This window comes from Numida meleagris, chromosome 4, assembly GCF_002078875.1.
Source record: "Numida meleagris isolate 19003 breed g44 Domestic line chromosome 4, NumMel1.0, whole genome shotgun sequence".
NCBI lineage: Eukaryota > Metazoa > Chordata > Aves > Galliformes > Numididae > Numida > Numida meleagris.
Window position 1 is genome coordinate 10,827,531 of NC_034412.1, and position 19,007 is coordinate 10,846,537.

At 49.9% G+C, this 19,007-nt stretch overlaps 1 protein-coding gene across 2 annotated transcripts in view; it reads right to left on the reverse strand.

Annotated features, from left to right (window-relative positions):
• The window catches only part of FGF12 (fibroblast growth factor 12), a 192,622-nt gene that overhangs the window by 80,877 nt on the left and 92,738 nt on the right, over positions 1–19,007 (reverse strand). Inside the window, exon 1 of one of the 2 annotated variants that reach the window (XM_021394906.1) lies at positions 4,327–5,461. The exons of the other annotated variant lie outside the window; for it this stretch is intronic. Within the exon in view, the coding sequence (XP_021250581.1) occupies positions 4,327–4,525 (199 nt within the window). The 5' untranslated portion in view covers positions 4,526–5,461. Of the gene's footprint in view, positions 1–4,326; positions 5,462–19,007 lie in introns of those variants that run through there. 2 annotated transcript variants of the gene reach the window in all.

The following is a 19,007-nucleotide window of genomic DNA, read 5'->3' on the forward strand; positions in this document are numbered from 1 at the left end:
GATGGTTTTAAACTAAAAGAGGGGAGATTCAGATTGGATGTTGAGGAATTTTTTCACTGGGAGGGCATTGAGGTGCTGGCCCAGAGGGGCTGTGGATGCTCCATCCCTGGAGGTGTTCAGGGCCAGGCTGGACTGAGTGCAGGGCAGCCTGAGCTGGTGCTTGATCTAGAGGCTGGCAACCCTGCCTACAGCAGGGGCTTGGAACTTGGTGATCCTTCAGGTCCCTTCCAACCCAAGCCATTCTATGATTCTGCGATCCTATGAACTCAGGGAATTTAACAGCTTACAGAACAGACAGACTTCTCAAATGTTTAAATGAATCTTTGAATGAATGAGGTCCTTCTGTGTCCTTCAGCTGAAGTTGCTCTTATGTTTCACTTACACTGCTGCAATAATATCTACATATATATATATTAAATTCTAAATCTTCATCTATTATTCAAGATGAGAAATACTGCAAAGGGAAAAGACATTTTAAGTTACTGGGTTGCTTTCTTCTACATGTGAGCCATTTCCTTCACGCTGGAAGAAGCCTTTAGATCTCCTTAAGGAAAAGCATCCTTTCCCTAGAGAAACACGGAATACACATCAGACAGGGGAAAAAAACACAGAGTTGTTTTTGTTCTTCTTGGGGGAAGAAAAAATATTGTTTGAGACCCTGAGCTCTGCACTCTGAGCTGGAAATCCATTTACAGAAACAAAGCCCAAAGAGACGGAGATGCTGCTCTGCAATGGCTGGTGCTGCCCGACCCAACTCTGGGCTGAGCTCTGTCTGCAAAGATAAGCAATGAAACAACAGCATGCACAACAACATGCACCCACCAGCTAGCACCAGCACTATAAAACAGCTGAGCATGCCTGGAGGCCTCAGTTCAGTCACAAAGGGGATGAATCCCCTTGGTTCCACGATTTGTTGGCAGGGAAGCCATGGGACAGCTGCTATGTTTAGTCTTTTGCATTCAACTCTTGGATCTATTGTTCTCTGATGAAGGCTACATCTCTTGAAGCAGCACCAAAAAGCCATGCCACACACTAATTTCTTTGCAATCCTCTAACAAGTTCCTACGGTCAGAACCAAATACATAATTTAATCTTTTCTGCCTGTACTTTATACATATAACTGTGCAGGTGCTCTTCAACGTACACCTATTTCGCTTGGCACCTGCACAACTGCTGCCAACAGCCTGTATGAATTCACGAGAATGGGATTCAGCCCATGTGCCCAAATTTGCAGCTCCGTCCATCACATCGGCGTCCTTACTTGGCCTGCCTCAAACTGACAAGCCGTACCTTAGAGCCAAGCGTGTAGAAAAGATAACAAAAGAGAACACAGGAAAGAGAGAGGGAGACCACGCTGGGCGAGCTGCCCTTGCCCATGGCGAGGCGGATGAAACGAGTGCCGGCTTTACAGCATGGCGCTTACTGCCACCGACCACCATGTCCCCGCAGCCTGCTTTCCCCAGGCACCAAGAGCTCTGATTATACAAGATGTCCCTGTGTGGACCTGCTTCCAGAAAGCTGCCCACACCCAGCTCCGAGCCAGCCCCAACTTCTCCCAGCTCCGAGCTCTCCCTGCCCTAAGACGACAGGAGAACTGAGAAGCGGAGCATGCGGTGCCAACCGGTGCCAAGCGCAGCCCTGCTCACGCGCACCATTCCTGGATATTTTAGTTGCAGCACTGCACTGCTTATTATAAACACTTAATTGACGTAAGCTCACGCTATTACTTCACAGAGGCGAAGAACATGGGGAGTGTGCTGGGGCAGACGGGAGGAACTGGGGCTCTGAGCAGCGCAGTGCCTTGGTTTCGCTGTTTGTACAGTGGGGTCAACTCTCTCCATTCGGTAGAGCTGGGTACTGTGGATGTATATTACTCTTTAGAGTGAAGTATTTTGACAGTTACTCCCTACAGCTGTAAAACAAGGTCATGTTTAGGAAGGTACCAACAGTTCCCTAGCAGCATGCCACTTCCAAATGGGATTTACCCCTTTTCAACACGGGTGTTTCTCACGTTCCTTTCACCGCATCAGAACTGCTAAGCTGCATATCAATAAGCACACATAATCACTGGGGTTGTGGGTCACTGCACAATGTATGCACGTTCCTTTAAGCTAGTTTCAATTCATTTGCATGTCATTTTCTAGGCACAGGAGTGACTCTGCGATGAATAAGTGATGTGGGCACAGCACACCCCCTGCACCAACAATGGGAGCGGCAGCAAACCCAGCGGCGTGCGGCCCTCTGAGCAGCACACCTGAGCCCAGGAGCGGGATGCACCACCAAAACTAACCTTCATTTAAAGACTGACAAGAGGGAACGGGGCAGCTGACATTTTTTAAAGCAAATTAATTTCTCTACTTGTTTGATTGTATAAATGGAATACAGCGCTGGTTACAAGTGATTGACTGTCAGCTCTGAAGACTGAAGAGTTTTATTTTTACAGCACTGACTAGCATTGATCCTCCCTCTTAGTCAATGAAAAGTCTTCCTTAAATCACTCTGGTGTGCAACTTATTGAACATCTCCTTTAGCAAAGAAGTCCACGCGAGTGGAGGGAATTCTTGGAATTCAGCAATTCTTCATGGGCATTTAGCAAATCCAAAGGAAGCAGAATTGCACCCGTGCAGCTGGGAGCACTGGGATGGGACAAGTAACAAGACTGACCGCCCACATTCCACTGTAAAAGTCACTCAAACTTTAACGCAATGAAGCATCTTGAAATCTAGAAAACAGGTCTAGACTTGGGTCAATGGGCTGGCGGTTGGACGTGATGATCTTAGTGGTCTTTTCCAACCTTAATGGTTCTGTGATTCTATGGTTCCCTTTGAGTCCTTGGCTTGATGGACGTCACGCAACAGCAAAAGAGGAGGAAAGAGGAATGAGAAAAGGTTCCATCAGTGGGAGTCCCAAGTCCCACTCTTGATCCCAGAGAAAGGGATTCCTGAGACAAAATGACAACATTTTTTGGGAAAGAGCCATTTTTTGGTCTGGATTCACAAGGTAATTAATATATAGGATGGCCCATAAGCTACCACTCACCATAAGATGAGCAAATTAAGAAAAAAGCAACTTCTTTTTTTCCCTTTGAATATGTCAAGTCACGCTGTATTTCAGATATTTTGCATCCTCTCTTGGCAGTTGCTTCAGAACAGACCATTAATGAGTCTGGTTTGCAGCCTAACCCCCAAGCACCATGAGTCTTAAATCATTTTGCTAGCTGAATACAACCCCTGCCCCACAGGCTCTGTATGTGGGACGCTGACAACAATCCAACAACCCAGTCTTCTTTCCCCTTTGTTCACAGCCATGAATGGCCTTTTACGTGAGAGGTTTTCCCCATTTTTGTTCCTCCCTTGACCACATATTTCAGCCTACAGCCTTGGGAGCAGCCACCAGCTGGCTGACACCTCGCTGCAGGGTGAACGTATGTGGGAAATGTGGGAGGACTACGCAGGTTGATGGCACATCCCTAAGAGATGAGTATATGTGTATCACACTCTTAACCATGATGCTACCAAACACCTGACGAAAGGACCTGCTCACAGCGGCTTCTCAAGGCAACCTGTGTTTTATTTGTTTTGTTTTTTTTTTCTTAGTGGTGGTTTATAGCAGTGAAAGAAAGAAAGGAAGAAGTAAATAGTAATTCCACTGAGAATTCAGAAGGGCCTTCTCCTGCCAGGTGTGAGTTCTCACGCTGACCAAGGACACCTGAGAGCACAACGCACCGCTCAGAACTGAACCTGTGGGTGGTGGGACTTCATGGGAATGTGAGCAACATGTACATCAGGGCAGAAGTTTTCCACAAGGAACAGAGGCTAAGCCCACATACACACGTACAAAAGAATAAAGGAAAGAAAGGAAGAGAAGGCTGCCCCAAAATGCGTTTCTAAGCTCTTGCAAGCTCAATATTAGGCGCAACAGTCATGCAGCTGCCATCTAGAAGGCTTTCAGAGCTAAGGAAATTCCCCATGCAACTCAGCTCAAGAAGGAGCGCTTGAGAGATCGAGTTATCAAACGGCCACGATTCTAATTGATCCTCGGCTTATCGATCCCCTTGTCACTATGCAGAAAATAAGAGCACGTTATTTAAAAAGCAGACCTAGTGGGAGGTGGGAAAATACGAGCCCGGGTTAAGCCGCTGTGTCCCTCCTTCGGGCTGCGGCGAAGGGCTGCGCCCAACGACCCCGCAGCTCGGGGGGGAGACCGCAGCGCCCAGGCGAAGTTGAGCGCGGAGCGAGCCCTTCCCCCGACGGCTGGAGGCACCCGGGAGCGGGGCCGCCCCACGCCGCGGAGCCGGTCCCCACGGCCCCGGTCCGCGGTACTCACCCGGTCTCCTCCTCACCGGCCTTTTCCTGCCGCTGCAGAAGCGCACTTTGCTGAAGACCCCCAGGACGTGCCTCTCGCAGAGGGAGCGCCCGTCCTTGCTGGGGCTGGAGCGGCGCTTGGAGGCGGACACCCGGTCGCTGTTGGACTCCCTCGCCTGCCGCTTCTGCCGGATCAACGAGCTGGCGATAGCCGCTGCCATCGCCGCTCATGGGCCCCCCGCGCCTCGCCTGGCCGCTCCGGTCCGGGGGAGCGCGCTGGGGCCGAGCCGCCGCCGCGCCCCGGGGGGACGGGGACGCCCCGCTTAGAGCGCTGCGGCCCCGAGTCCCGGCAGCGGGGAGGGCTCAGCCGGCCAGGCGGAGCGGGGCGCCCCGGCTAACAACCATGGCTGGCCGCCGGACCCCGCCGCCCATGGGTCCGTCCCCGGAGAGCGCAAATCCCGGCCGGGCCGGCGGTGCCCCCGCGCCTTGTAAATCCGGGAGGCGGCCGCCCCGCTCGCAAAGGTCCGCCGGCGGCTGCTGAGTCCAGAGGGGGTGCGCGGAGGATCCGCGGGTCCCTGCGGCGCGGCTCCGCTCCGCTCCGCTGGGGCGAGGGGCCGTGGGATGAGTCAGAGACCCCCCGGCCCGCGGCCGGCCCCGGCCCCAGCGCGGTGGCTCCCAGGCGCGGCGCGGCACTGCGCGCACATGGACGCGTCCCGCGGCTCCGCTCCGCTCCCGCGGCCGGGCTCAGGGCGAGCCGCGCTGCATTTCTGTTTGCACTCCTCCTCTTCCTCTTTTCCCCCCCTCCCCACTCCTCTCGCGGAGAAGGGCGGGAGGGGAAGGCAAAGCGGCCACGAGAAAAAGCACCAGGCCGGCGAACAAAGCAAAAAGAGGCAACGCAATAAAATTAAATTAAAAAAAAAAAAAAAAAAAAAAAAAAGAAGCGCTCCGGCCGCGGGTGCGGGCTCACATCGCCGCAGCTCGGCGCCCCGGGCTCACAACGCCATGGCTGGCGCAGCTCCTCCAGCCCCGCTCGCCGCCTCTGCCCCGGCCGCGGCTCTCCCCGACGGCAGCAGCCCGCATCGTCCGGCCCAGCCCGGCGGGAGCCGCGGGCGCTCAGCACCGGGGCGGCCGAGGGCCCGGTTGCCGCGGCGGGGACGGCGGCAGGAGGAGCGATGCGAGGCGGGGAGGAGGAGGAGGAGGAGGAGGAGGGCGGTGTGGGGGGGTGCGGCTGCCGCTGCTGCTGCTCCGTGCGGGGCTCAGGACGCTTCGCGGTGCCGCCCGACGGCGGCGGGGCGAGGAGGAGCCGCGCCGCACCCGTCGCCCGTCCGCATCCTCCGGCTCAGCCCGGCTGTAACGGGGGGGGAGAGGGGAGGGAGCGGCCGGGGAAGCCGCCCCCCCCCGGACTCCCACGCAGCGCGGGGCCGCTGCCAAAGCGGCGGGGAGCTCCGCAGCCCCGCGGCGGTCGGTGGCGGCCGGGAGCTGGGCTACGGGCTCGGGGAGGATTGCAGCTGCTCCCCGCTCGCCCTTCTCTACGCAATCCTACGTGATCGAGGTTCGGATGAGAAAAAATCGCGCAGGCAGACCGAGGCAACTGCAGCTCCGCGGTGGCTCTGCCCCTTCGCCCGGGCAGCCCTCGGGAGCCTCCCCGGGCCGCCCCTACCGGGAAATGGGCATCCCTGGGCCCGCAGCCCCGGCCGGCCCCGACCCGCCCCCGCTAAGGAGCCACCGGAGATGCGCGCAGCCGACTCGGCCACCTCCGGGGCCAGCGGACTCAGCTGCCCGCCGAGCGTCCCCACGGCTTTCTCCGCTTGTCTAAGACAGACGCAGGGCTGCGCTGCTGGGGGGGCTGCTGCCTCCTCTGAGGGGCGTGAAGGGCGGCTGCAGTGGTGGGCACTGCCGGGATACCCCCGGTCCCAGCGGTCCCAGGGCACAACACAGGTTTATCAGCACATGCACAGCGCAGGGTTATCAGCACATGCTCTGCTTGAGGTAACACGCCTGAGCTGGGTTGACTCCTTATCTCCACACGCAAAACTTCACTGAACTAAACTTAAGATGTAGAAATACGCCTCTGATCATACAGACTGTTGGTGCTGCTGAAAGAATGGTTTAAGCTTTCAGGTTCAAGTAAGAGCTAATATGTCTGTGCGCAGAAAGTGATGAGCTGTAAGGTACCTGGGGAGCATAGGGTCAGGAGATCTCAGCTGCCCCAAGTACCCTGGGACAAGTACCAGTGGCAGGGTGAGATTGAATCCAATCTCAAAGGCGCCGGGATGAGGAGAGCACTTTAAGTCAACGGGGGAACCCCTTGGGAATCACCAACTACAGCAAAATAATCTGTGTCACCACTTTGCAGCAAGAACATCAGCTCTGAACCACTGTAATGCACTGGGGAAAAAAGGTAACTGAAATATCCACCCATTGTGACCACAAGGATGAACTAAACTCCAGCATTACTTCCTGATTTTCACTCATAATCCTGTGGCTGCCGACGAGGTGGAATCAGGTTCTCCAGGAGAGAACAGGGGAGGAAGGTATTCACAGCCATTCAGGAGGTATCAGTGTCAGGCTGTGGATTTCTTTTTAACTGCTGCCAATTTTTTAGAGCAGATTTCGCTGTCCCAATCAATAAAGATTTTTCTTTCCTTTCCTGTAACTAAAACGCTTCATATTTTAATTTTTTCTGCTGGATTATTTCAGTTGACATCAAAGAATGTTGCAGTACAAGGTACAGGCATGGCCTAAAGAAAGCTGTTTGCAATCTGAGAATCACTGTCTGAACTGCCAGTGAATTATCCAAAGCTCCATCTTCAAAGGATGTGAGCAAATCTGATATGTCCCCAAGAAAGAGGTTTTCCATCTCTACATAAAGCTACTTTCTTACTGTAGTGTGGCGAAAGAATTCTGTTTTATCCCTCCTCCTATTTTAAGTAAGTTTCACATATTTTGTCACGTGACTCATTTGTTTTCTTGTAGAGCCACAAACTCAAAGCAGTGGCTCTGCACTTCGAAATGATCCTAATGGGTGATAAAGCTGCTCGCAGGGCTCGTTGGTGATTTGCGGATCTGAGAAGAGAGCTGCTGCAACTCCAAGAAGAAATGCTTCTCCCTGGTCCCTCAGCCTCTGCAGTAATGGAATTAAATTAAAGCAGAGCTTGTGAAGCTGAATATAATCTTGCGTTTGCTAGCACACAGGTCTTTATTTATAGATGGCCAAGTAGTCCATGGTTTGGCTCTCAATGCAGGCACTGTGCCATGAACTCCTGGTGACATTACTGGCATGTACACCTGCTCTGCACCACTCTGGATCACACCCCAGCTCGCAGCGGTTCTGAGCAGCCCATGCTTTTAACAACACCAAGCGAGCCCAGGGCGGGCTGGAGCCAGGGAACTGAAGGCCAATCTCATCGTGCTCCTGCACTGTCATTCTTGCAGGGGAAATGTGTCATCTTAGGTGGGCTGCCAGGCGAAGCAGAAAGGCCTACACGTGCTCTACACTCTGCCAGCAGAAGTTCTTCCCTCCAGCTTCCATTGGGGGAAGCAGAGCTGAAGCCGTCTCCCTGCCCGTCTGTCCCAGCTGCCCCTCTGAGGGCAGTGCAGCACACAGCTGTGCATGGGGTGCTCCCACTGCAGGTGAGCTCTGCACTCCTCACTGCCACCAAAGCAAGTGCCATTGTTTGACCAAACTGGCCCGACGGCATTTTTCCTTAGGGCACACAATTCTTTGCATCTCTACCTATCTACAGCTTTTTTTTTTTAATCTCTCTCTATAATAGTATTAATACAATATTAATATCTCTATAACCTATAACGATTAAGGCAGTTTTTCTCCCTCCCTCTTCTCCCTGGAGCTCCCTCCTCACCTCCAGCCTGGAGAGCTGCACACTCTGCATCGTGAAGAGGGAAGGAGTGAGCTGCACTAATTCACAAAATGAACAAGCAAGACTGTGCTGTGACCATGGTGGAGAGATCCTGGTGCGTCTCCTGGAGATGTTGGAAAGGCCCCATCCTGCACATGTGAGCAAGCAGCGGGTTTTCCATGCCTGGTCATAAGGCCTGTTAAATGCCCTTTGGTCCTCACCCCGGGCAGAAAGAAGCCTATGCACTGGGCACATGCTGTGGAAGGAGGCCAACATAAAGATTTCAGTGTGCTGTCACCTCTGAGGCTTTGTTCACTCGATTAATAAATTCTTCTGTCCTCGGTGCTGAGGTTTAAAAATGAAGGCCTGGATGAATTTCAGGGCTTTGCTGGCTTGAATAGAGAAGAGATCTAGAATTGCATTCCCTTACCTTCCTAAACAGAATGATCTATCTAGGTCAAAACGGAGGTTATTGGCATCCTTCCTTAGCGAAGTGCAATAATTCCCGCAGGGCTGCTAGCAGAATATCCTGTTTATTTTTCATAGAGCCTTCAAAAGCCATGGGCTATACTCTGTAGATTCAGTCATTAGGCATATCTCTCTTCTACTAATTCTGTGCACAGACAGCTAACCACAGGTAGAAATGTATGCTTTTCTTTTTTTTTTTTTTTGCTCTTTTATGCGCATAGCCACTAAAAATGCATGCACAAAGTTAAGGGAGTTTTAAATTTAATAGCACTTTAAAATGTATAAGTGTAATTCCTGTATCTGAATGGGAAAAGAAAGACACCCATCTCTTGCCGATAATTATGAATGGCCTAATTCACCATCTCATAGCAGCATAGCAACAAATCTCTTCCAATAGGAAGGCACCGCTGAGTTTGGAAGTCTGCATGCAGCCACCTTTTAAGAATTGTACCAAATTCCCACCCTGTGTAAATTACATCTAAAATATGTGCATTGCCAGGTCTGCTTATTAAGTGGAATTAAGCCCATATCCATGTTTTATTAACTCTATTCTTTACAAGGTAGCCCCTCGCTGCATGTCTAACATAATTAAAATTCAAGCAGCTTTGGCATTCCCCAGTCTCCCTGCGTGGGTGGACTTTTAAAAAAATATGCCTGGGTAACCTGATAAGGAAAAGAAAAGACCTTACAGTATTTTGCTTGTTTTATATGCAGGGTAATTCTGTTTACAATGCATGGTTTTATATCTGTGTTTGGATGCCTAATAAGAATTCACATGGCCCCTTAAAAATCTGCTGTTCTGGGAGAGAGATCTGGCCCTAAAGCAGCAGCAGAGCAGGAAAACTGGCTGGCTTTCTGGGCTTTTCTCGCACAGCTGAGCTCTGAGCTGACGAGGCCTTTTAATAAACACAGAAGAGCGAACATAATCTGACTGCTATATGAAAATAATTTATTTAATGGGCCCCTCACCCCCTTTTTGGCTTCACAGATTCAATTAAAACAAAATTTGCAACTCATCATGAGAGTATTCATTAGGCTGTGCGGTGCCTTTAGAAACAACTCTGGCTGGGGAGAGGTCGGGTTTGCTGCCCGTAGCTTAAAGCCAGCTGCAGGACAGCAGCCACGCAGGTTGCGGAGTGAAACCACTGCTGAAAAACAGCACTGACACAGCAAGCCCAGCTGGAGCCTGGGGAAGGAAACTATTCTGCTTAGGTTTTATGTGTTTGTGTTTATGTTTTTTGCTTTCTAAGAGAGGATTTCTGCTTGACAATGGTTTTATTTCTCCTTGGTGACCTGTTGCCTGCACCAGGTGGAGGAAGGGAGCTCAGGAAAGCCCGACTCCATCGCAGGCATCCATGGCTGTCTAGGAATAAACATTCTTGATGCAGTTTCCCTCTAGAAGCTGGATACTTTTGTCTGCTGGGTTCTGGAAGGACCAGAAACTCCCTCCATCTGCTGAAACAGGCGAAGCAGACGCCAGAGAACAACCCCAACCTCAGCCTCAGTGTGGTGGAGCTTCCAGGAACAATAAAACTCCTACAACCTTCCCTCTGCTGGACAGTTGGCTCTCTGAATCCTACATGAAGACATCCTGCAGCCCACTTCAGCCAACACTTTCAGTAACGCGAGGAGTGCCCTCTTCCAGAAGGTGATGTGGTCTGGGTAGAGTGGGGCTGTGGCCCCACAATGCAGTTTCAGCCCCAAACCAACCAACCCCAGGGCTCAGGAGGTCTGAGTGCTTCTTGTACTTTTCCCCCTCCCTGTGAGGAAGGAAAGCTGCTCACACACGAAACCTCCTCACGTTGTCAACAAGCAGCCAAACCCTGATTCCAACCAAAGACGTTTTCAAGCGTGTCGGGAAAAGCCTTTCAATTTAAAGTTTCAAGCTGACTTTGCTGAAAGTCAAAGAGATCCTCCCTGATTAGATCCTGGCTGAGGCAAAACAGCCCGATTATGTGATGGAATATGATAAGAAGGGAGGGAGAACAAACTCCCTGTCACATCCCTGTGGCAGGGCTGTGGGACCGTCTGCGCCCCAGCAAGTCAAGGCTTGGTGACACAATCCTTGTTAATACATGTAGATGGCACTGGCATAGGCCAAGAGGGGGAGGCAGGGAGCAAAGCTGTCAAGGAGAAATAACAAACTCCCCCTAGCCCTATAAATCTGTCTGCACAGAATGGCTCCTGCCTTGGAAAGTTCCCTGACCTCAAACTTGGCTTGGCTCTTCACGCAGCCTCCAAACCCATGGCAGCCCAGCACTCACAGCCTTGGGATGTGCCTCAAAATCTGTGGGGCCAGAAGAGCAATGCTCCTATGGGTGCTGCTGCTCAGCTGAGACTCTGCAGCTCAGAGAGCTCACAGAAACACAGTGACTCTGACAAAACCTGGTCCTCCCACTGCCGTGGAGCTCTGCAGAGCAGGAGTGCTGGGACATTAATCCTGCCCTCAGGATGTTTCTGAAGTTACATGCATCCAGATTGCATCTTATTTAACCAAACCTGCTTATTTCTCCCACACACTGCAAGGGCATACTCAACACTAAATGTAAATAAGAGATTACAGCTATCATACAGCTAGGACAAGGTTTGAAGACTCTCTCATTCCCTGCTGTCCTAAAGTGCAGCATAAAGAGGACCGATGTGAATTCATCACTTCCCCACATACCCCTGCCTCAAAACACACCTCGTGCTATTTGTGTTGTCTTTTATTTTCCTCCCCAGCAATAAATCAATGCTTCCATCTCCTCTGTAAAATGAAATCCCATATCTTTTCTCCCCTGAGTCTCACAAACAGTTATTGCAATCCAGACACCAATAAAGATATCACTGGCCTGGAAGCAAATCTAAGTTTGCCAAGGATACAAAGACTAATGCAGCAGTAATTAATGATCGCAGTGGGTTTGGTGAAGGGACGGAACGGAACTGACTGGGGAATGGAGTGCATGCAAACAAGTTTCATTTTAGTGCAGCCAGAACAAACTGCCAGGAACAAAGAGTGCAGGATGTATTACTTCAAAGCTGGGCACAATTTTCCAGAAAGCAGTGACTCTGGGAACTGGGAGCTGTGAGGGAGAGATGTCTGAATGGGACTGCAACTGCGAGAGCCCAAGCCACCTGGGGTGCACCAGCAGAGCAATAGGGAGCAGGAGCAGAAATGCTGCTACTATTGTAGTCAGTGTTGCTAACACTCTCAGTAATGCAAAGGCTAGTGGACAACTCATTCTTGTTGTTCAGTTATACTTAGCCTGGTAATACTGTGGCCACTGATAGTTTGCTGTTGCTGAAAGTCTGGACACAGAAGAAAAATGTTTGAGATGCTCTGCACCAAGAGAATGACAAAGATGACTTGGCTCTGACTGATAAATCTCTCACCTCTCAGTAAGAACATTTTCAAAAGAAGGAACTCTTCAATCCAGCAAAGTCAGGATGAGATCCGGAGGCTATAAGTCAAGGCAAGGCTCACATTTATTGTTAATAGCAAAGGCAATTCATCAAGAGAATGATATGGCAAGAGTTGTGATGGATTCTCTATTGTTTTATCCTGAGAGTCAACCTCTTTCAAAAATAGATGAGCTGATATCATAGCACAAAGGGTACAAAGAGCCCTGGGGAGGTCACCTCTGCTCTGTGCCAGCAGTGCCTTCATCATCCCCCACAAGGTTGGTCCGGTCCCTGCCGAGGGACCTGCAGCAGAGGAAATCCCACAGCCCCCATGGGAACGTGGCTCTGCACCACTCTCAGCTGTGAACAGCCCTTCCTACCACCTCAGCCAAATCTCACTCATCTAGAAGTTTCTTGCCCTATTGATATTCCTGTCACAAAGGACTTACTGTGCTGTCCCGACCTGAGCAAGGCAGGAAACCTGACTGTGCAATCACAGCCAGTCCTCTCCACCTGGCTGCTAGCATCAGGCAGCACCGGAGCGGACAGGAACAGAAAGCCACTCTGTAGAGAACCCTGAGGTTTCCAAGTTATGTCTGCTCCCCACAAGAAATGAAAATTAGACTTTCCGGAGATCACTAGGAAATGCCAGAAGAGCAAGAAACCACACTGCTGCAGGAGTGCCGGTGCTTGCACCACTTTCAAGACTAAGATTCAAGTCTCTGCTTTTGCATGAGGTAGAGCAGTGGCAGGGCTTTAAATACCCATGCAATGGGTTTTGCTGAAATGAATGCTTCCTTTCTCCTCCCACAGTTTTGATAAAAAGACATTTTTGAATGGAAAAAAGAACCATTATCAATTGTTTGGTGGCTCCTTCTACAGCCATCTGTCACAGCCTCACAACCTATGTCACTCATATCTATCCCCCCACATGAACTACAGCGTTGGCCTTTTCTGCTGAACTTCAGGAGTACTTAAAGCAGAAGCTGCTTCAACCGCTTCGAAGGACCCTTCTGGGGCTTTCCAGGAATAGCTTTTGGATGTGGGCAAACCTGTGCCCTTGTTTCCTTCATTCACACTGTCCCTACAGCTTGTCTTGGACAAAGAGTTCCCACACTGTGTGATTTCTTTCCTCTCAGTTAGGCTATGCATTCTTGCTTGCCCTTCATATGTATGTTTTTTTTCCCACTTCAGGGAAAGACCCAGTGTCTCTTTAGTCTTATTCACTGAGTAACACAAAACACATTGTTCAGTTAAAGGCCTTTTGGAGCCCTGCTCCAGACAAGACGTTGACTGAATTTGGTGTCTGGAGACTGTCCGTGTAAAACAGTAGAGATATCTGGAGAGTGATGACCTCCTACCAAGCATAGAGTGACAGGCAATGGACCTTTCTTACCTGTCAAAGTCCTGCCCTAAATCCTCCCCTTTGGAACGCAGCTGGCTCCTTAAGGACAGCACCTCTGAGTTTCCCTTCCTATCACCCCAGAGAAGGCTGCAAAACTGGGAAAGTGCCTCCTATGGCACCCAGCACAGTGGCCATGACCCATCCTTGTCACTGGCCCCAGAGTATTTACAGGAGCCCATGGACACCGTGGGGCAGCAGGGGTACAGGGCAGACTTTGGAAATGAGGCAAGCTGGCAAGGCAGCCTGCAGCACTCCAACTGAAGGTGCTGTATGTAGCGTTGCCAAGTGTTGTCGGATGCAGGGAAACTCACAACAAGAGCTTTCATCTTTCATTATGATTGAATGCTTCTACTCCGGACTGTTGGAAATGCCTTTTTTCAGGATGCTATAGGCTCACAGAAGTTCATGCAAGGTAGTACAAACTGGGGGGCAAGTCATTTGCATTTCTTTTGGCAGAAGCTTTTTCACAAGACTGGCTGTGCTTGCAATTGGAAATTGTATGTGTGTGGAGGATGGGGAATCTAAATTAAAAGCCTCTTAAGTGGGTGCTTGAGTAATTATTGGAAGGCTTCTGAAGAGACATTTTTGTCAGTAACTAAGGAGAACATGGCTTTGTGCTGGGTACAGGTGGCAATATGGCAACAGAGATCATTGGCACTCCATACAGGGTTGACCATCTATCCATTAGCTGTACAGATGTACTGGGATTTTCTGCCCAAAGAGCATCCTTCAGAGTTGAAAGAGGGCCAGGGCAACAGAGAAGTGGAAATCCTGATACTCTCAGTCTCTGATTCTCTGCATCAGACATGCACAAAATTATTTTTCTGCAGCCCCTGGAGCAGGGATGGATCTTGTTGGTGTCTTCAGTCTGCTATGGCAGATGCTTCTAGAAAGTGGTGCCTCTAATAACTTCTCCAGCCCACCTTAAACACTGTCAAATGTGGGGTTCAGGAAGGTGCCCTCATCTGAAAAGCCTGACCTGGCAACAAAGCGAATGAGAAACAGAGCCACCTTTAACTCCGCAGCAACTTCCTCAGGCACTTAGGAAATTAAGTCTGCAGACCTGCAGCCACCAGGGCAGCGTCTGCCTCCTCATTAAAGATGCAGGTAAAGAAGCTTGAAGACAGTAGCAGTAAAAGGAACATATGCAACGCAAACATGTCCTTGTGAAGGAGCATATTTCATAGACACTTCATTACCTTCAACAACTTTCAGGTCCTTGCTTATTCACTAGCGAGTCTAAACTGTCATGAGCCAAAAAAATATGGGCTGGGATACAAATGGGTGTGAATGAAGGAGGCTTCCAGACCTGACTGATGCTCCCTGCAATCTGCAGCCCCTTGCACTACCAATGCTCCCAGCTGGACCTGGAGCATGCAGGGCATCCCTGTGTAGCACCCACAGCCCTCATCCAAATTCAACACATCAGAGGGACTGCTGCTGAGCTATCCTTCAAATACAGCCAGCACAAGGCAGGCACCAGGTACTCATTCTAGAAAAAGCTACGTGCTACTTCCAGCCTTAATATTTGCACTTGGATGGCCCCAGCAACTGATGCAATCCTCTCACTTTTATTTCTCCACCCATGGCACAATGTAGGGTATGAAGTCCTCTTTCTGTTGTTATTTATTCAAACCATTTCACATGGACTCTGTCAGCTCAAATCTGGCCCAGATTCTCAATGTTGTGGAAAAAGTGGAGTACTCATAAACCTTCAATCAAACAGAAAATATGTCCATAGTATTACACAGCTTGAACGAAAGCTTTTCTTTTTAAAACAAAGGATGTTCCCTTGTGTTGCTTCAAAGTCTGGCACTGGAGCAATTAAGAAAGTGAAACTAGCTCCAAACTAAAGCAGAATGGACATGTTTCATAGATCTTCATTGCCCAGGCAGAAAGAAATGTAAACAGGGCATAAATTACAGCAGCCAGAGGACAGATAAGCTGAAGGACAATGCTGGCACAAGAGCAAACGGGCAGAAACTGGCCAAGAATAAATTTAGACTAGAAATTAGACATGGTTTCTAGCGATCAGAGGAACGAGATGCTTCCAAGAGGACTAGTGGGCACATCTCTGCTCTCATCCTGCCCCCTACAATTTTGCACACATTTGTGAAAAGATGACAAGACACAGGCTACAACAACATAGAATCATAGCACGGTTTGGGTTGGAAGGGACCTTAAATCCCATCCAGTCCCACCTCCCTGCCACAGGCCGGCTGCCCCCCACCAGATCAGGCTGCCCTGGGCCCATGCAACCTGGCCTTGAACCCCTCCAGGGATGGGGCACCCACAGCTCTCTGGCCATTATTCAGGAGATCCTTTCTCTCACCTGTGGCACCAATGCTTTTCATCTTTATAACGTTACTTGTTAGGGCTCTAAAAACTGGAAGAGATTTGGTGTACGCTCAGTGGTTTTTTAAATGAGCAGTGTCCCTTTAACCTTTGCTAATTGTTCTGTCTTAAAATATAGCTATCCTAATGGCCTTACTCATTTAACTGATGAATTAAAATAAGCACCAGCAATTATTGAGTGTTTTTATTTAGCGGTGTCGTTAAAGAAATCGAAAGAAAATAAGATCCCATCAAATACAAATGGCCTTATGTAAGTGCTGTTAGGGACGCAATGACAGGAGGGTACTCAGTCAAATGTTTATATTGCCACTATCATTCAAACATCAGCTCCGAAGCTTATCGCATTTGAAAGCCACTCCTGTCGATCTCTGCTATTGATCGGTTGCAGGGACACCACTTGGCACAAGCTCACTCCAGAATGGGGAAGATGTCAGGCGTGGCACTGCTGTGTGTGGGTGCTGGCCGTGTCTGCCTGCTTGCTGGGCACTCTGGGGATACCCAGCATGCTCAGAGCAGGAGCCCCACCGGGACTGCTATCTCCCCTCCTAGCTGCAACTCAGCCTAAGTAAAACTTAACGCTTATGCCTGTAATTTCTGCACTGAACTGCTGTATAACCAGTTAATGTTGTTTAGAAATGAATTGCTGCTGCATAATGTACGGCATAACAACAAGTACACATTAGCTACATATCACAAATCAGATAATTACAACCAGGATATTCTTATGCATGTTCAACCTCTTATACAATATAATAGGACGCTATCGAAATTGAGCTAGCATTACAATGACAGTTTTGGCTTCTAGCACTTTGGCTTTCATTGTAATAAATTCTAATTTTCTGATTTTTATCTGCTCCTCCTTCCCTTTCCTCTACCCCCCACCCCCCACCCCACACACACAATTCTGGTGGCGTAGGCTGAAATTAAAGCAGTCTTGCAGCCTGATTCACAAGCACAGCAATGGAGAATTTGGGACACAAGCATTGCAGACCACCCTCAGTGCCAAAGCACAGCTCCAAGTCAGCAGGTTGGGTTCTGCCCTCAGGTCTGCCAGCAGCCCACAGGGACCAAGGTGGTACCTCCTGCCCATACTTCAAATTCCTCCAAGCCATAAATGAGGGTGATAATAGTGCTTTTGGGAGCCTTCACGATAGGAAAGCTTGCAAAGTAACTTTCCTGGAGGATCGGAGCACTTGTAGGTGCCCAGTGGAGGTGGGACTTGTCAAGCAATGCAGACACAGGGGGGGTGATGGAGGAGCCCCCACTTCCCTGATGCTTACAGAGATGCAGCTGTCAGGAAGGTCTTCCTTTTCTGAAGGGCCCGACGCACTTTTCTGCTGACACGTCACTGCGTCCCTGCTCAGCTCCTCTCCACCATGAGCTGTGACCCTGTTGTATTTTATGTCCCCGTGCGTGGCTGTACGGGGAGCGCCTGGCACGGCTGCTGCAGAGCAGCCTCAGCCCCCTTGCCGGCTAATTCAGCATATTTACAGCACACAGCATTCCAGTGGCACTGCTGTCAGTGACAAGGTTGCCACCTTGCTTTGCCAGGACTTCAGTTCTTAGCACCAGGGTCCCTCCCTGAGCAGCACAAAGACACAGAAGTGAGGCAGCACAGAAAAGGGGAGGAGGGCTGAGGTGCCAAACAAAGCTGGGGACCCACTCATCTGGGGGTCCCCAGAGGTCTCAAGGATGCATTGAGGAAATTATTTTGGATAGTGAGAGACGCTGTTTGCAGGTACGAGGGAACCTCCATCCTTTGGGTATGCTGGGGTTACGGAGTCTCCTTCTCTAGAGACACTCAAGACCCACCTGGATGCTTGCCTGCACAACCTGCTGTAGGGAACCTGCTTTAGCAGAGAGTTGAACTAGATGATTTCCAGAGGTCCCTTTCAGCCCCTACGATTCTGTAACAACGTGGCAAGAGTGGCTGCACCCAGAGGGTTTTCAGATTAATTGCACAGGCAATATCAGTTTTTCTTCTTCTTTTTTTTTTTTTTTTTTATTGTGCGAGGAGTGGAAAAAAAGAAAAATACACACTGACTCATCTTCTCTCCTCCAATGATTAAAAAAATAGGAAACAATATTGGGTTCACTGAGCTATTTTAATGCGCTGAATCTTGTTTCTTTCACAGTTTTTTTTAACCCTTAAAAAGTTGATTTGAGTGAAAACTCAAAGCTTTCAACACCTACTGTATTTGTGGTGAGGGGGGAGGATTGCAAAACCTCCCCGAACTTGATTTGTCTCTCTCATTTCCACTCTTCAAAAGAACAGGGGAAGAAAATACGATGGAAAAAGACTCATGAGTTGAGATTAGGAAGAGTTTAATTAAAGGAAGAGGAAAAAAAGCAAGGGCCGCATGGGAGTAAAGGGAGAAAAATATTTTCTATTTTTTATCAGCAAGCAATGTTCAGCCATGTCTTGAGCTTAATATGCATGGTGGGTGCTTGGGAAGACCAATGTTTTCATTAACGGGAGCCCTTCCCCAGCTGTAATTGCTGAGCATGACATTGTGTGGCATGGGACATCCCTTGGCCAGCCGAGGCCAGCTGTCCTGGAGCTGCCCGCTGCCCACCCTCCTGGCTTATGGGGAGAGGGCTGCAGAGAGCTGCGACACTGTGCCAGCCCTGCTCAGCCACAGACAAACATTGGGCTGGTGTCTGTGCTGCTCTAGATGCTATGGGGAAAACTCCATCCCAACCACACCCTGTACAGTCCACAGTGAAACCCACGGGGATTTAAGAAAGCAAGGATTTAAATCAACACATGTTTGCATTGGTCCAGATAGGTACACGTGCCCCCCAGATCTACATCGCTAACGATTTATAAGTTAAACTACATTCTATTTTAAGTACTCCTCTTCTGCTCTTCCCTTACTACGATTGTTTTGGATGCCTGCAAGCGCTTTCAGAAGGTGCTCCGACTCTTTAGCAGGGCTTTGCCCCGTGACCTACAGCCGGTGCAACGAGGCTCACCACGGCCCCCCCCGCTGCCGGCGCTGCTCGGGAGCGGTCGGGCACAACCGCAGCTCCCCGGCGGGGCGGGCGGCGGAGCGCCAGTGCCGCCCAGCGGTGGTTGAACCGCGCCGCCGTCGCAGGACTCGAAGGCAAACCTTGCAAAGAGGTTTGTCAAAAATAATAGAATAGAATAGAATAGAATAGAATAGAATAGAATAGAATAGAATAGAATAGAATAGAATAGAATAGAATAGAATAGAATAGAATAGAATAGAA